This window comes from Pelophylax lessonae (assembly GCF_965119305.1).
Source record: "Pelophylax lessonae genome assembly, chromosome: 1".
Lineage (NCBI taxonomy): Eukaryota > Metazoa > Chordata > Amphibia > Anura > Ranidae > Pelophylax > Pelophylax lessonae.
The window spans coordinates 181,124,842-181,143,411 of NC_138768.1; the positions used below are offsets into that span (position 1 = coordinate 181,124,842).

General features: G+C 43.7%; 1 protein-coding gene across 1 annotated transcript in view; it reads right to left on the reverse strand.

Annotated features, from left to right (window-relative positions):
* Positions 1–18,570, reverse strand: part of EPB41L4A (erythrocyte membrane protein band 4.1 like 4A) — a 445,595-nt gene that overhangs the window by 309,654 nt on the left and 117,371 nt on the right. The window contains exon 2 of the mRNA XM_082243130.1: positions 732–836. Coding sequence (XP_082099256.1) covers positions 732–836 — 105 coding nt within the window. The remainder of the gene's footprint in view (positions 1–731; positions 837–18,570) is intronic.

Genomic DNA, 18,570 nt, shown 5'->3' on the forward strand with positions numbered 1-18,570 from the left:
CAGTGTTTCTCAACTCCGGTCCTCAGGACCCACTAACAGGCCAGGTTTGCAAGAAAACTAAAATACATCACAGGTGATATCATTTGCTGCTCAGTGATTGCAGTATTCTAGTCTGCATCTCCCCAAGGTAATACTTAAAATCTGGCCTGTTAGTGTGCCCTGAGGACCGGACTTGAGAAACACTGCCATAGGCACTACCAGGTACGGTTCAGTGCTGACCCATAATGGGTGTATTGAAGGATGTAAAGTGGGAAATTAAAGGGATGATTCGTGATGCTTGATATTGGTAATGATATGCAGAGTCACCCATCCCCTCTTGGACTTGGGATGCAATAGTACCTTTTTAAAGGCCTAGAATCATGCGAAATAAACCTGAGACGCCTGCTGGATTAGGATATGCAATGACATAAAGAGGGATAAAATGTAAAGGGTACAGGGAAGCTAGCCTACCCAACAAAGATATCTGGTACTTTTTCCAAGATTCTGTAGTTTTCCTCAGAAGAGATGTATAACTGGCTGCATAACAAATAAATGCTTTCAGCCATCGCAAAACTACGTATGTGAAATATGCAAGTACATTTCTGAAAGGAAACAGTACATATGACAAGGTGCTATTAGTAAAAAGTATATTAGATTCCTAAAGCCTAAATTGAATCGAGATACATAAGGACAATAAGAATCACAGAGGAAAACGTTATGGTTGGACAAGCAGAATGTCCAGAGTCACTCACCGTCTGATGGTTTCTGTCACAGTAGCGGAGCCCAAAGTAATCAATCTCCACAAGGTTTAGATGACGGAATACGTAGTCCAGGACAACTGAGCCTTTCGTTGACTTCTGTGGGAAAGAATTTACAGAATCTATTGAGGAAAATATTCTGGGTTGTCAGTGTCATTCATGCGTTCACTGGGGCTTTGTGAGAAGAGAGGGGATGTTTTATTGACCCGGAGCTACGTTTGGCCTGCTCACAGCAAGAAACTATGGGCTTTGTGCTCCTAGCTTGTATTCACTTTACAATAGGCATGAAACACAAACAAAGGTGCTGCTTTTGTGCTTCACTGCTGGGCCTGACAATTGACATCTCTCTGTTTAAGTGCGTTCTCTTTCCCATTCTATAAACTCACATGTTCAGGCATAAAAACACCTGCTGCTGCACTGCTGCATGGGGGCTCTATGAATGGAGTCTGTGAAGAGCCTGGAATGACCACATTCTTAAAATGAAAACAAATACTACTAGGAGCTTTAAATATAATATGAAAATTCAAACATGGTAACGCTTTAGGAAAAGAAGCCAACAGCAAACAGATTCTACAGAGTTGCTTGTATTCAAACCATTCCTGCATGGGGCAGACTGGCAACTTTCAGCCCAGGGGGCAAGTAAAAGCAGAGGCCCATGATGCAGTGACTCGGGCCTGCTCCCACTCTCCCTTTACCTGTCCTCCTCCTGAACCTCATTCCAGTCTGAAGCTCTGCCCCCGGTACTTTCTACTCACTGGCTGAATCCCGGTTCGTGACCTGGCCAGCAGGGGGCAGTTGGGGGAAGCTGGGACATCTTGGTTGGGGCTGGCCGGGGGGAGGAGAGTCTTCAGTGGGGCATTAAACTAGTCTCTGCTCGGATACAGTTTACACCATCCTTGCTGGGGGGGGTGGAGGCCTGCGCTCTGCCCTTGTCTTCAACCTGCACTCAGTAGGTCAGCAGCAGGGAGTTTTACTTCTCTTCACCAGGAATCCTTTATGCATGTCTTTAGCAGAAGCAGTGCAGCCTTTTTACGGGGCATAAAAGTGGCCCAGGGGGCAATTTCCCCCCTGCCCCCTGGCCCAGTCCTCCCCTGCATTCCTGTATATTAGACCTACTACACCCTTATACTTAAAATGTACTGTTGTTCAAAATGTCAAATGATATACATTGTATCTCTTATTTTAGCCTACTCCTATTAGACCCCGTTCAGACAGGGGCGACATGACTTGGTGGGGTGACCTGTGAAGTGCGCGACTTGCACGGACTTCATATCATTGAAGTCAATGCAAATTGCCTCCAGGTCGCCCCAAAGTAGTACAGGACCCTTTTTCTAAGTCGGAGCGACTTGTGTTGCTCCTATTAGAATGGGTCCTGTACTATTCAATGGCGAGCGACCCACCGCGACTTGTCAGGCGACCAAGTCGCCTGACAAGTCACGCTAGTGTGAATGGAGTCTTAATCTGAATAGTCTTGAAATTTGTAAACTTGCTTTGTGAAGATCCCACACATTTAACTTGAATTTAACTTGAATTTTGTGACACCTATTTACTATGCCCTGTGAGTAGGCACTGCAATGTCACACATTTCACAGAGCCTGCCTTCTGACTACAGAGGTGGAGTTTCAGGAGGCGGAGTCAGTACAGGAACCGCTGCTTGCTGGCAGCAAGGTACCATGGGATATGTAGAACTTACAAATTGAAAGTAAAAGCAAAGCAGTGTGAAGGTAACCCAAGAAGTCATAGAGATTAATGTGTTACTAAACCAAGAACCTGCATTCACTATATCTGGTCTCCCACAGTATACAGAACAATGAAATGCAATTATTTTAATAAATATAAACTGCTTCTAAATACCTTTTCTTATCAGCAGTATATAGCAGTCTTGTGACTTCTATCAGTTCCGGGTTAAGCTTATAGGAGGAGTTTTCATACTGCACTGAACTGTCCTATAAGGCTGAAGGGCTCTAGACCCCTGTCTGGACATGTCTGGACAGTGCTGATTGGCCCTGTGCTGATCACATGCACCCGCCTAAGAAAAAAAAAAACCTTTCTAGCAATAAACACCAAACTGAGCATGTGCTGCCTGACTCCAAAGACTCTGTCCTATCCGGACATGTTTTGGAGTCAGTGGAAGAAGGAGGATCTGTGCATACAAGATCAAGTAGCCTTTTTACACAATGCAGAGGATTAACACCTTAGGTTTCACAGGGAGTATAAAGTGAAACACAAGGCTAAACTATAAACCGACTTTGAAATGTTTCTTTCCAATTTCCCCCCATACATTTCTAATAAACTGAAATGTGAATACCTTTGTAATCAGTTTTCTATGCTCTCACATGACCACAAAGCTCTGGGTCCTCTGTGTAATGTGGAGGGCCAACAACAGGGATAAATTACATAGAGCTGTGATGTCACTGGCCAGTGTCTTTGGCTGTAATCATTGCCAGAGGAGGGGAGTGCTCAGAAAGGAGCTGTATGGTCACATGATCGCAATGAAAAAACTAAAAAAAAGGTATTTACATAAGGCTTTATTTTACAGAGAGCAAGTGGAAGAGGGGCAGAACTGGCAGGAGGCTGGCTGCAGGAACCTAGAAGCTACAACTGGCTCCTGATGACATCAGAAAGAGAAATGACAGTTCAGGACCCAGCAAGCAGCAGTTGATTGCACATCATAGCAGGACAATGCTAGTTTGGCTGTGCAGGTGAATATGCTTTTCAAACACAGGGACAAGCTAATAAGGGGTTAAAAGCAAAATTAAAATGGTTGTAAAGGCACAAGATTTTTTACCTTCATGCGTTCTATGCATGAAAGTAAAAAACTTGCGTGTAGCATCCCCCCCCCCCCCAGCCCCCTTAATGCTTACCTGAGTCCCCTCTTGATCCAGCGATGTCCTCGAAAACCTTGTCTCACCCTCGGCTCGCACAATGGCTAATGGTTTTTAATGGCTTTTGGCAGCAGTGGAAGCCATTTGCTTCAACTGCTGTCAATCACAGCCAGTGAGCGTACCAGGTGATGGAGAGGGCAGGGCAGGGCTGCGCCGTGCCTCTATGTGTGAATGGACACTCAGAGCCGCTGATCAGGAGCTCACCTGCTTGAGTGCTCCCATTGCAAGCCGCTTGCTGTGGGGTCACCTGGCAGGAGGGAGGAGCCAGGAGCACCTGCATGCGAGCCAGGAGTGCCTGCGTGGGACCCAGGAAGAGGAGGATCCGGGCTTCTCTGTGCCAAACCATTGCACAGAGCAGGTAAGTATAACATGTTTGTAAAAAAAAAAAAGACTTTACAATCACTTTAATCATGAATAGGGGTAAAGTTCCTCAGTGTCATGGCCCGTTCACACAATGAGAATATTGGGCGGGAAAAAAAAACGCATTCGGAGCAATCCTCCGATAATCTATTCGTTAGTACACAGCTTTCGAGAACCCATCATGAGAAAAAATCTGAAGGCACAAGCATGAAAATTTTTCTTGTAAAATAACAGGACAAACAATTTTCATGTAATTAGTATAGTGTTTGTACGGAATAAATCGCGTGACAAAGACAATTCATGCTCAGGAACGAAAGCATCCGATATTCTCATTGGGTGTACAAGGCTAGTCACATTCCCCTTGTGCTGCCTGTCTGTGCTACACTCTCAATGGCTGCATGTACATTTGTTGTCCCAGATGCATATATAGGAGCTTCCTACAGGACTCCATAGGTCCTGGAGGCATGGAGGCAAACATACCACAGCAATGTAGCAGGGTGGCTGGGGGACAGTTAAAAAAGAAAAAGTTTTGAGGAGGAAATTTACAAAAACAAAAAAAAAAATTAAATACAAGCAAGTTATAATATTGGTATTCAATTTAAGAAACAAAAATGAGCTTAATACCACTTTTAATTTACAACATTTTAAACGGGTTTATATTTATACACTATATTACCAAAAGTATTGGGACGCCTGCCTTTATATGCACATGAACTCTAATGGCATCCCAGTCTCAGTCCGTAGGGTTTAATATTAAGTTGGCCCACCCTTTGCAGCTATAACAGCTTCAACTCTTCTGGGAAGGCTGTCCACAAGGTTTAGGAGTGTGTCTATGGGAATGTTTCACCATTCTTCCACAAGCACATTTGTGAGGTCAGTCACTCATGTTGGACGAGAGGGCCTGACTCGTAGTCAGTCTATAATTCACCCCAAATGTGTTCTATCGGGTTGAGGTCAGGACTATGTACAGACCAGAAGTGTTCTTCCATCTCAAACTCGCTCATCCATGTCTTTATGGACCTTGCTTTGTGCACTCATCCAAATCATTTGGTGGAGGGGGTATTGTGGTGTGGGATTGTTTTTCAGGGGTTGTGCTTGGCCCCTGAGTTCCAGTGAAAGAAATTATTAAGGCGTCAGCATACCAAGATATTTTGGACAATTTCATGCTCCCAACTTTGTGAGAAAAGTTTGGGGATGGCTTCTTCCTGTTCCAACATGACTGCGCACCAATGCACAAAGCAAGGTCCATAAAGACATGGATGAGCGAGTTTGGGGTGGAGGAACTTGACTGGCCTGCACAGAGTCCTTACCTCAACCCGATGGAACACCTTTGGGATGAATTAGTGCGAAGACTGTAACCAAGGCCTTCTCATCCACTTTAGGGCCTAACCTCACAAATACGCTTCTGTAAAAATGGTCAAACATTCCCATAAACACACTCCTAAACCTTGTGGACAGCCTTCCCAGAAGAGTTGAAACTATTATAGATGCAAAGGTTGGGCCAATTCAATATTGAACCCTACGGACTAAGACAAAGTTCATGTGTGTCCCAATACTTTTGGTAATATAGTGTAAATTGCAATTATGAAATGATTTTACAAATAAGCATTTAATACAGGTTACACCCTCGAATTCTCATGTCAAGGGAAGCCCTGCATGGCCCAATTTTGGCAGCTTGCACTCTAATAAGGTATTGTGTATAGTCACACCTACCCAGTAAGGTTAACTGCTGGTCAGGTAGCTGTCTACACTATATGAATTGCCACCTGTATAACATATAACACAGTGACAGTAATAATGGGCTGTAAGATCAGAAAAGTGAGATTTTATCATGGAATAATGAAGGACAAAATAATATAAATGAATCTGAAGTGCTGATCCAAGACTTCACTTCTCCATACTCTACTCTGAATACGTAACTTGCAAATCTGTATAAACAACAAACAGCTGAATAATTGACAATTCACTTTAATCTATTCGCTGTCAATATGCAAAGCCAGAATGATTAATGTGTTTTCCCCTAAGTGCCGTCAATGGGTTTCATTTTAGATTAAAATTTTGCAAAATAGGTTTTGTATGATGCAATCAACACTGTATCTTGGCCTCGGGCAGCATATTGCAGGGGGGCAGCACGGAAAGAGCCCCCTCTGGCTTGCGCTACACTTTTAGTGAAGCACCAATCTTATTGGTTGAACTGGGCCAGGAGACAAATCAGTCTGGCACCCCTATATGTGGGCGGCCGGTGTTCTGCAACTGTGTGTGTGGGGGGGGGGGGGGGGGGTTCTCTTATAGTTTTGACTGTCCTATCATCACAGTGGACTTCTCATCTGAGTTCTCAGCTACAGAGAGACAGATTGAAAGTAAAAGTTGTGAGTATATAACCTCACGTGACCGCGCCTAGGATTCTATTGAGAAAAGATTTATAATAAAGTGTAACTGTGCAAATATAATAATTAGATAATTTCCTGAGCTTCCTTAAGAGGTTGTGAACTTAGTGAATAGGGAAGGGGAGACTGCGCTCAAATATATCACAGTGTCCTATTAACCACATCAAAAACAAATTATATATAATTCATATAAAAATAAAAAACACTTTTAAAAATCATATGAAGAGTGAACCCCCAACAGGTCCTTTAAAGTGCTGAAAAATAAAAGTGTCCGTGCTTCAAAAAGGTTCAATTATAAATACTGGTGCAAAAAGTGCAATATGCCAAAACAATTTCAAAGTGCTATGTGCTCAGTGCAAGCGGATGTCGTCATACGTTTGATGACAAAACGCGTCGGGTCACGCACTACGCCCACGTCACTTCCGGCTACTGGAATGTACGCCGAAACGCATACCGGCCATCGCTGTACTTCCTGGTTTAGCCGCTTTTTCTGTATTGAACATGTAAGTGACTACGTTTTTTAATTAAACAAGTATATTACATACTACACCATGAGCCTCCCTCCTTCCTTGTGCCTCATCTGAGACCACCACACCCAGTAGGAGGATATACAGTGGACGCAATATCAAATTCCTCGGGGATAGTGGAACGGACCCTCATACACATCCTAGTGGGACTCATACAAGGGAACGGCTGTGGATAATTTAAAAACCATTCCAAAGACCATTTACCCGAGCTAGACCCCAAGGGGTCGTCTGGCAAGTGGGTGCATAACTCGGTGGCGGATTCCCCCTAGTGTTCCAATCCTGCATGTGGACATCCCCTTGCACTGAGCACATAGCAGTTTGAAATTGTTTTGGCATACTGGAGGTAGGTAGTAGGACTTTCCTGCAAACCTTTGGGTGATCAAAATCTAATATATACTGTAAATACTAGAAACCCTTGAGGGCTTTTAAGCTTGCAATGATGCATACGGCAGGTAAATATTAAAAATTCTTCTTCTTTTTTGCCTTTGGCAGAGAAGCTGCTATATAATAAAAGTGACTTACCATAGATATCAGCTACTGGTAATCAATATAGGAGGTAGGGGTTAATGTATATGCAGTACCTAGCTAGATTATATAGTATGGAGTACCCAGGGTAAAAGGAAAGCTACGCTATTTGAATGAAACTTGCATGGCACTTACCTAGCTGCCAAAGGGCTTTTGATCTAGGGATAGTGCAGACACTGACATGGTAACCTATACCTGGCAGGTAGGTAGTAGGACTCTCCTGCAATCCCTTGCTTATTTCAGTTGTACATAATAAGAAATCTTTATTTTATTTCTGTTAATTGCCAATGAGTAAATGAAACAGATGTATTTCTTTGTTCCTGCCCCCAATCCTTCCTTTGCTCAATGCCTGGACCACTTACCCTTATCACTGTGCTATATGTTTTCTGCTGCACCACTGGCATGGTTATATCCTCTTAGTCCTGGTCATAAATTTAGCAGAAATTTGTTAACTAGAATTATAGGCACTTTTTTTTTTATTTTAGATAGAGTAAGGGGAGGTTATAGGTCTTGTCAGTTTAATTTTTGCCATTCCTGTCCCATTGCGGAGATTTACCTTAATTTACTGCCCCATAGCCAAACAGGAAGTGGGAGGAAATCTTTACAATTTAATGGAATCCCCTGGTTCCTCCTCTTCTCGGTGTGCCACCACAGGAGGCTACTTACTATTGTGGCACACCTGCAGGCTCGATCCCGAGCTGTGCTGCTTGTGTCCATAGACATACACAGTGCAGCTTGACTCCGCCCCCCACTCCATCACAGGATGATTGATTGATTTGATTGACAGCAGCAGGAGGCAATGTCCCATAAGGAGGGAGAGAGTGGAGAGAGCTGCTGCTCTTGGGCACATCGCTGGATCGAGATTGGGCTTAGGTATTTATATAGTGGGGGTTGGGGGGCTGCTCACAGGATGTTTTTTTACCTTTATCTAGAGAATGCAATAAGGTAAAAAAAAAAAAACCCTTTTGCCTTTAGAACCTGTAACATAATCAATTATTATCATCGTCTGTTAAATCGCATATGAAAATTACATAAAACATAATATCAAAACACCAGTCCTCTGGATCCCAATACTTTGCCTTTCTTTCCCCATAACCATTCTTTTTTACAGTGCATCCGGAAAGTATTCACAACGCTTCCCTTTTTCCACATTTTAGTTCAGCCTTATTCCAAAATTGATTAAATGTATTATTTTCCTCAAAATTCTACAAACAATACCCCATAATGACAATGTGAAAGAAGTTTGTTTGAAATCTTTGCAAATTGATTAAAAATAAAGAATGAAAAAAAATCACATGTACATAAGTATTCACAGCCTTTGACATGACACTCAAAATTGAGCTCAGGTCTATCCTGTTTCCACTGATCATCCTTGAGATGTTTCTACAACTTGATTGAAGTTCATCTGTGGTAAATTCAATTGACTGGATATGATTTGGAAAGGCACACACCTGTCTAAAAAAGGTCCCACAGTAAATAGTGCATGTCAGAGCACAAACCAAGCCACGAAGTCCAAGGAATTGTCTGTAGACCTCCAAGACAGGGTTGTTTTGAGAAACAGATCAGGGGAAAGGTACAGAAAAATGTCTGCAGCATTGAAGGTCTCAATGAGCACAGTGGCCTCCAATATCCATAAATAGAAGAAGTTTGGAACCACCAGGACTCTTCCTCGATTGGGACGTCCGGCCAAACTGAGAGATCAGGGGGAGAAGGACCTTAGTCAGGGAGATGACCAAGAACCCTATGGTCACTCTGACAGAGCTCCAGTGTTTCTCTGTGGAGAGAGAGGAGAACTTTGCAGAAGAACAACCATCTCTGCAGCACTCCACCAATCAGGTCTGTATGGTAGAGTGACTAGACGGAAGCCACTCCCCAGTAAAAGGCACATGGCAGCCCGCCTGGAGTTTGCCAAAAGCCACCTGAAGGACTCTCAGACCATGAGAAACAAAATTCTCTGGTCTGATGAAACAAAGATTGAACTCCTTGGCATTAATGGTAAGCATCATGTCTGGAGGAAACCAAGCACCGCTCATTACCTGGCCAATATCATCGCTACAGTGAAGCATGGTGGCGGCAACATCATGCTGTGGGGATGTTTTTCAGTGGCAGGAACTGGGAGACTAGTCAGGATCAAGGGAATATGAATGCAGCAATGTACAGAGACATCCTTGATGAAAACCTGCACCAGAGCGCTCTGGACCTCAGACTGGGGCGAAGGTTCATCTTCCAACAGGACAACGACACTAAGCACACAGCCAAGATAACAAAGGAGTGGCTACCAGACAACTCTGTGAATGTCCTTGAGTGGCACAGCCAGAGCCCAGACTAGAACCCAATTGAACATCTCCGGAGAGATCTGAAAAATGGCTGTGCACCGATGCTCACCATTCAACCTGATGGAGCTTGAGAGGTCCTGCAAAGAAGAATGGAAAAAACTGCCCACAAATAGGTGTTTCAAGCTTGTTGCATCATACTCAAGGCTATAATCAGTGCCAAAGGTGCTTCAACAAAGTATTGAGCAAAGGCTGTGAATACTTATGTACATTTTTTTCATTTTTTATTTTTAATAAATTTGCAAACATTTCAAACAAACCTCTTTCACGTTGACATCATGGGGTATTGTTTGTAGAATTTTGAACTAAAAAACGAATTTAATCAATTTTGGAATAAGGCTGTAACATAACAAAATGTGGAAAAAGTGAAGCGTTGTGAACACTTTCCGAATGCACTATAAGTCACAAGTATGGATCTCTAGCAATAAATGCTCAAATTTACAGCTAAAATGTTTAAACTGCTTTCAACTTTATAGTAGAACAACCTCCTAGTTTTGTGAGGTGTAGCAGTTTCAAGAACAGAAACTTTTTTTTTTTTTAGCTTTACTACATAAATTTGAAATTGTTCAGCTGTAATGATTAATAAGTGTATTTTTAAACAGCTTTTAATGTATAAACAATTTGTATTTTGCACTATTTCTTCTTGGCTCTTGTTGACCATTGTGATGTATAGGAAAGTGCGCTGATTCGGATTGGGGTGTGCTGCTACCTTAGAGTGAAATGTATAGAATGTGTAAAAAATCAGGTGCGCTAACCCAAATACATATATACAACATACAAAAATATTGTAAACAAATCACTTATAACTAAGTAAGTGGAAAAAAACAGTACAAATCGTGCTAACAAAATAGTTCGAAATGTGACTAGTGAATCACCAATGTGCAATAAACGTCCATGTTAATCAAAAGTCCATAGATAAAGGTGCAAGTATGGTGACTTAAACTTCAAACTCTGGAAGATGTGAACTGTGATTGGAAGGTGCAGAGTCCCACCACCAGCTTAGCCTCTTACCAAAAGCTGAACGTTAAGGGCATAAGTAAATGTGACCGCTCCAGGGGTCATGCAGCCTGTGGAGGAATTCCCAAAAGAAACTCAGAAGGCACTTCAACATACTCGTGCTCCCTAGACTCTTACCGGACAAAGCCAAACAAGAAGCCTGGAATAATGATGGTAGGTGACCCTGCCGGGAATTGCTGGACTCTGGATGGCTGCTGTGGTTAATTGTGTCCGAGAGGAACAGACCCAAACAGAAAGCCTGATGGTAGACAATCCTGCCAGAAGTGACTGGACTCTGGATGGCTGCTGTAACTTCTTGTGTCTAGTTAACTGGTAAATCCCATAGCAATGTAGACTGGAGAGATAGCCTGGAGGTACATGGCTGCAAGGATGAATTGTGCTGTGTATCTTGCAATTTACACTCGTGCAACACACTCGTGCTCCCTAGACGGTAAGAGTCTAGGGAGCACGAGTATGTTGGAGTGCCTTCTGAGTTTCTTTTGGGAATTCCTCCACAGGCTGCATGACCCCTGAAGCGGTCATGTAACTGGATAAACGGACTCCTTATGCTTCAGATACCTATAGGCACTGTGCAGTAGTAGAAGTGGAGAGAAGATTTTTAAACTGTCCAGGAAAGTTTTTCCTCTTGGCACTGAGGGAGTTTGAGAGAGAGAGAGCCTTTTCATCTGCCAGCAGGAGAACATATCAGCGGAGATCTGAGCCTGAGACTGGGAATGAGGACATCTGGGGGTAGCATAGTATTGCCCACATCAAAGCACATGCACCGCAGCTGCATGGAGACTGGAGCATCATCAGAAGTTTTGGGGGACAGATTGAAGGAGCAACCACTTCTACAGCGAGAGGTCACCACCGAATCCCAGTGACTGGTGAGAGGGCTATTCACCCATTGCGGATACTGCTAGCAGACACTGAGCGACTAAGAGCAGGACACCAAGTGTACTCAATACCACACTGAACTCTATACTGCACTTATGCCGCATCTAGACTGCAACTATACCAACCCTATACCACATCTGAACCACATTTACCTTGAACCTCTGCAGAGACTATGCCACACCTATACCGAACCTATATTGCATGCAGTTAAATTTGGACTGTTGTTAAGTGCATTGACGTTCTTAAAAGGGCCCCCAACGATAGCCGGCAGAATAACCTCTCAAAGGACTGCTCCTCCTGTAGGGGGTCAGCCCCATTGAATGACTAAACTCCATTACACTGTACTTCTATTGAGAAATTCCCACAGACTGTCATGCATCTTTCAGCCACAAGATGTCACTGTTGTTTTTTAAGTGAAGGGATCTTTCTGGAAAGGAGAAGGGAGCAGGAAGTTCCTGGGTCAGTGTGGTGTTCGTCTCTCTATGGCTGTGCTGAGCTGAGGAAAGGTACTGCATGCTGTGGCCTTGAGAGGGCATATAGACTGTATAATCCAGGGACAGAGCAACAGGATCTTGCCAGAGGAGACAGAGCTGAACTGTGGTACTACGGACTGCAGCTGAGAACCAGAGAAAGAGAGGAGAGAACATCCCAGAGCACCTCAAGCAAGTTACAGAGCAAAGGGAAAGACTGCAGTGACCTCCACGTGACAGAACAAGATAAACAACCTGCAAAGAAACCCAGACCAGTGCATAAGAGACTGCAGCTACAGACAGCAAGGGACAGATCCAGAGACCTGACTGCATCCACCATCACAGAGACTGAGATAAAGCAGCTGTACCTACAGAACTGTGAGTGTGCACCGGTGCTAACCCGTGGCAGGGCATAGAGCAGGTTTCTGTAGACAGAGCGTTGCAGCAACGTGTCCCGGTTAGCGGGAATCAGATAGGATCATATAGCAGAGTAGCCTGTATTTCTGTGTGTGCGTTGGCAGGATCTGCTTCAGCCTCTCTGTCTGCTGTACCGTACTTGAATTCTGCATTGCGGTCCCCTACTCCTCTGACCGCTACACTCCCATAATATTTATTCTGCAAGTCCCCTTTGTTCCCCTGCCCCCTCCGCCACCATCATCCTTTTCTTTTGGACAGTGCATACCCAGTCGGTCTAGGACTAGCACTGCTGCCATAAATTCGCTCTGGCAGTATAGTTCCTGCACTCGGTAGATTAAACTTTACTACTGCTCATTGCTGTACTTGAGGTGGTCTTGCTATCATGTATGCTGATCTAGACTCCGAATGTCATATTATACCAAATCCCTACTGTTTTTTTGAATCAGATCATTTTTATTAAGAAAAAGTTTTGCAGAACAAAACAACAAGACAAAAAAAAAAAAAAAATTACATCAAGATACATTGCGTACACATGCATAAAGTACAAGTAAACCAAATCCCTACAGTTAATCACTTTGTATGCTAAATTGTGTTATCATTGTTAATCCATTTTATGCTTGCCTAGTTACAAACCATATCAATATATTACATTTTCCTTTACTGTTTTGGTGCCTGTTTTCTTTGATATAACTCTACTAATAGGTACTAAATATTACTTTCATTTCTTTTCTGTTATATGAATGTTTGTGCACTCAACCTAATGTGTCAGGTTCTTGAGCAGGTCAAGGCAAAGAACTGAGAATCCATCCTATCCAGTGGCTCCTATGGGGAGAGCGCTACCCAAATACAAAAATGTAATTCATTGCAGCTTACCAGTAATTAGATGTGATAGCCAAATTTTTTTCAGACCAGTATAGAAAATATTCTGCATGTACAGAAAAGTACCTGTTGAACTTACAAGAAACCAAGTGTCCTAACTTCCTGTGTAATTAAATGAAATCTCAAAGAATGTTATTAGTTTTCCCAGCTTTCTTCTGTGAACTACAAAGCGCTTTGCCCCTAAATAATGGAGATGAGAAGACGGGGTATAGTTTGTAGTACCAATTAGGAGAACAGCCTAGGGCAACATTGCTCTTCCACAGATACGGTGCTGTGAATGAGCACTGTCCTTCTAGGATAGGAGGTTCTAGCAGGATCACCAGTTGAAAAAAAATAAGAAGACAAAAACTGAAAAATGAAAGGAATGCAGCCACCACCTCTACAGAACGATAAGCTACAATATAGAAGATTTGAGTTGAGTGTGTTGTGTTAAATACGCTTTCATCCTCTGAGTGCTAGGATCCTATTGTACGGTGTATTTTCCTAACATCTGCACCTATGGCAGATAACCATGTTTTACATTGCTATAGCAAATCCTGGCACTTTTAATGGAGCAATCACTAAATAATTTACTCATCGCTCAGCATTTAGCAAACACCTGCGCAATTCAGGCATTACTGACGTTACAGGGATTCTATAATAATGTGCAGAGCTGTAAAAAATATCTCCTACTAAAACATTTTACTGGTTTTGGGTTGAGGGGGAAGGGTTAGAATTTCTGATATGTTTTTCCCTGTTAATAGCATCAATCTCATTGTCCCTGATGTCAGATGTCACCAGAATATGAAAGGGGAATCTTACAAAATGGGCACCTGAACTGGTGACAATGGTCAATGGTACGATTTAACTAAAACAGGAACTAAAAGAAATATCTTCAGTGGAGACAAACAGCAAAGTCAGCATGGTGTACAGAAAATGGCGCCACTTCACACAAGGCTTTTTTGATGTTTTTATGTTACTTATTCCACTGGCCTTTTGATATTTTTGTGGGCTTTGATCTTAGAATTGCATGTTTTCCATGGTACATTTCTTTTTTGAGAGATCTTTATCTCCCATGGTGGGTCTCCCCATGGGCCGGCGAGGCTTTTCAGGATCAATATACCTCCTTTACGCAATCAGTGGTGCATGCCTCACGGAAAATTCAAGAGGATTGGGTACAATATAATTTAAGTGATGGCTCTGTCTATGTGAGATCCAAGGTCCTGAGGAAGTGGCCCATCCCACAAAATGCGTCAACCTAAAATATATGATCTTTGAGTATTTTATACTTAAGTTTTTTTTTTTTTACTACAAACAAGTGCCCACTGCCCCATCTATAACTGGCCTTTTGCAGCAAGGAGCCCTGGAAGGGCGACATATGTCAAATAAAACCAAAGAAATTTCCAAGCTCAACTTGGGCCAACCAGCCTGTGACCAACCAAATTGACCGGTCTAACAATATGCGTTAAACAGTGGTTTAGCCTGCACACATTTGCAAATACATGTGTAAGCTACAGGCCCAGTCAAGGAACCCCATTTTCTGTAGTCCTAACTCTAACTTCTGAGAGTCTGCACAATGGAAGCACATTTGCAAATTTATGCAGACTAAACCCCTGTTTTCAACGTATATTGTTACACAGGTTAATTCAGTTGGTCGCAGGTTGGTCGGTAAGCTTTTTCACTACCTGCAGTGGTAGAATTGGCGTCTAATTACAAATGATGTACTTTTATGCGATACTTTTTTAAACACGCAAATAAAGTTGTAGTATTTTTGAAGGTGTCTTTTTGCTGATTTATGGTTATAATCATTACAGGTATATTTAACGCCCCACCATACATACAATTTTTTTCATATGACTCTATTGGGATGATACTCTCCAATGTTATAATTGTTGCACACCACTTCCCCATAATACTCATTTGTTCTTGTAGTAGACATCCCTCTGTTCCTGCACCCCATAACAACCATCAGAGCAGCCATAGCAGCAATTTTCCACTTGTCAGATTGGGTTCATCAAAGTTGTCAGATGAAACTTGAAGAACACAGGACTTTTCGCTGTCTGACCTGCTTGGTCTATGGCTAGTATGTTAGAGAGAGTGGGCCACTCACATTAAGCTGACTCTTGTCAGCTTAATGTTCTTTATAAAAATTGTTCTTTATGAAAATTGTTTAACTCTGGACAGCTATATTTACTGTAATTCAGTCTGAAAATGGCATATTATTCAGCTGTGAAATAGACAGCATTTCAAGCACAAAGCTCTTGAAGTGCACGTGAATCAGTAATATGTAATCAGCATGTACTTAGCGATTCCAGGGCTGAAGTACTATGAAACTTTATAGCAGAATACATTCATCCTAGATATCCATCAGCAAGGCTTTCAGAACAGAACAAAGACTGCTTCACAGAGCTAAAATATAAATAATGTTTCAATATTAGTGGTATATGTAGAAAGCCTGCTTTCAGCTATAGTAACAAAGAGTACATCTATATCAAGGCTCATACATGATATACAAATCAACAAGCCACTAAAGCTGAGCGAACATTATTCTGTATGGCGGCAAATAATCAGGGCATTGTAAGATGAAGACAGAAAGATATTTTTTAAAGAAGTCTGGTGAAGAGTGACTCTGAACACTCTAGATCAGTAGTCTCCAAACTGTGGCCCTTGGGCCGGATGCAGCCCTTTGCTTGCCTATATCCGGCCCTTCAGGCACTATTCCTCCCACCTATACGAAACATTATTCCTCCCACTGACCCCAAAACGATGGTGTACTCTTCCTACCACTGACACCAACAATGGGGTACTCTTCCTCCCGCTAATGTGAAGGATGGGGCATGATTCCTTCCACTGACACCAACAATGAAACACTATTCCTCCAACTGACACCAAAGATGGGGCACTATTCTTCAGACTAATACCAACAATGGGTCGCTATGCCTTCTCCCACTGACCACCAAGCCTGAGGCAATGTTTGCTCTCACTGACACTGGGACGTTTTCCACTCCTGCTGGCCATAGCCCTCCCTTAAGTCTGAAGGACAGTAGCCTGGCACTTTATTTAGAAAGTTTGGAGACCCCTGCTCTATATGGCCCCCGTGACATCATTCGGCTACACAGAAATGGCCGCCAACCGGAGACCAGCTAGACTAAAGGAAAATATCCCCCATGACATCATTCAGCTACACAAACATGACCGCCAACCAGGGACCACCTAGGCTAAGGGAAAATGGCCCCAATCAGCTACATTGAAGCATGCTCCCAGAATCTTTCCTGCACCCTCGCCAATGCTGCACCCTTTGCAAGAGGACCCCCCCCCCCCCGAAGGTAGGACACACATTTAGGGCAGACTCTGCTGGGACCCCCCCGTCACTATACCCACACTGCAAACAGCAGGGCATGCACCTAGGGATCTCCTACACTGGGACCCCTCCAGACTCCCAGGACAGGACACACACTATCCCAGGACCCTTACAGCGTGGGGATAGTGGGGGAGACCCCAGGAGTCTCTGCTGCATTCTCTGCCCTGGGACCCCCACCAGACTCCAGGTCCAGACAGGGGGGGAAAGGGAGTGGGGGAAGCCCAGCTCAGTGAGGGATTGAAGGATGGGAGGAGGGAACCTGCAGATAGGTCTGACCATCCCTGGAGGTTACCCGCATCCCTCCCAAAGAAAAAGAGGAGAGGAGGGACTGTACTTAACCTATGGTGCGGGTAACGCTCCAGACAGAACTCCTCGCCACTGAAGTAGGGGAGCTGTCGGCCAAGGGACCACTGCGACTCAGACCCAAGCCCAGACGTATGCGACCCTATGAGACATTTAACTCGCGGGCCAGCCTCTGTCCGTGAGGCTATGTCACAGCCGACCTAGCGCGTAGCTGGGGCGTGCAGTTGATTGTAGATCTCCCGAGAGAAAAAACAAAAAAGATGTAAGGAAGGAGAAAGTTGCTAAGACTAGAGATCCCAGCCGGGAGCCTAGGCCCTTACTCCTGACTAGACAGATTAAAACTGATTACCTAGAGCAGAGAGGGGGGTTTATACAAGCTGGGGATGGCCCATGGGCTTAGCCAGGTGTTTTTTGTTCTGCCTACTCCTACTCCTGGAGGCGGCAAAATAACCCACTAGTTATGATTTATGGAACGCTGTGTCCGTCGATGAACGTAAGAGAAACATATATAGCAGCATACCTCCGTTCCTTAGTTACATGCTGCATGCTTTTCATTTGCAGCATGACATTTCTTTATATTCTGTCCTTATAATTTATTCTTTCTCCATTTCTGTCTATAGCAGTGTTTCTCAGCCTTTTTTTTACTCCCGGCACGGTTTAAAGTATGCAAAATCTCAAGGCAGCCTAAAAATGGAAGGTTCCCCCATCAACCCAGAGATCCGCCTTCAAATCAGAGTCCCCCACTTTACATCAGAATCCTCCCTTCATGTCAGAGTTCTCAGTTCCCCCTATATATTAGCGCTTCCCCATAACATTAAAGTCCCCCAAATCACATAGTCCTCTATCACAAAGCCTCACGGCCACACAGGCCTCCACCAAAGAGCCCTAAATCACATAGTCACTTTTTCACATCAGTGCCCTCCTTTTTGCCTCCAGTAGCACCACAGAGGGAGTAAAGCTGAGGAGGCCTGGAGGAGGGGAACTTCCATCTTCTCCTTAATGCTGGGGGCAGTCTTGCATGCCGCCTATCTTGGATCACGGAGTCATGCAATGCTATGGTGTGGGCAAGCCCTCCGTCATCACCGTAGCAACAGCTTACAACATGCGTCCTGGCCCTAGCGCGTCACTGGTTGTTACAGTGCTGGTGGCCAACCGGTCTGCACTATGGCAACTCATGAGCCTGATCCAGGGCAGACTGGGTTCTGTGCTCACCCAAGACAGCACCCTAGTTGAAAAACACGGGTCTATAGGTGTGGCTCCATACCCTTGTAGGGTCCCCTGGGGCTACCCCTAAATTTGGACTCCATTTAATGCTACTTCTGTGCTCCTCCTTCAATGTTTTTTCTGCCATTGAGTGGCTGTTGAGACAGTACTGAATGATGATGGTGATGGTATAAAGATTATAATGTGCACCCCCTGACTGGAAGTTCAGGGAAATGACTCAGAGTAAGCTGGAGGCCAGTAGAACCAAACAAACTTCTGGAAAGCAAACATGTCATGTACCATGCTCAACT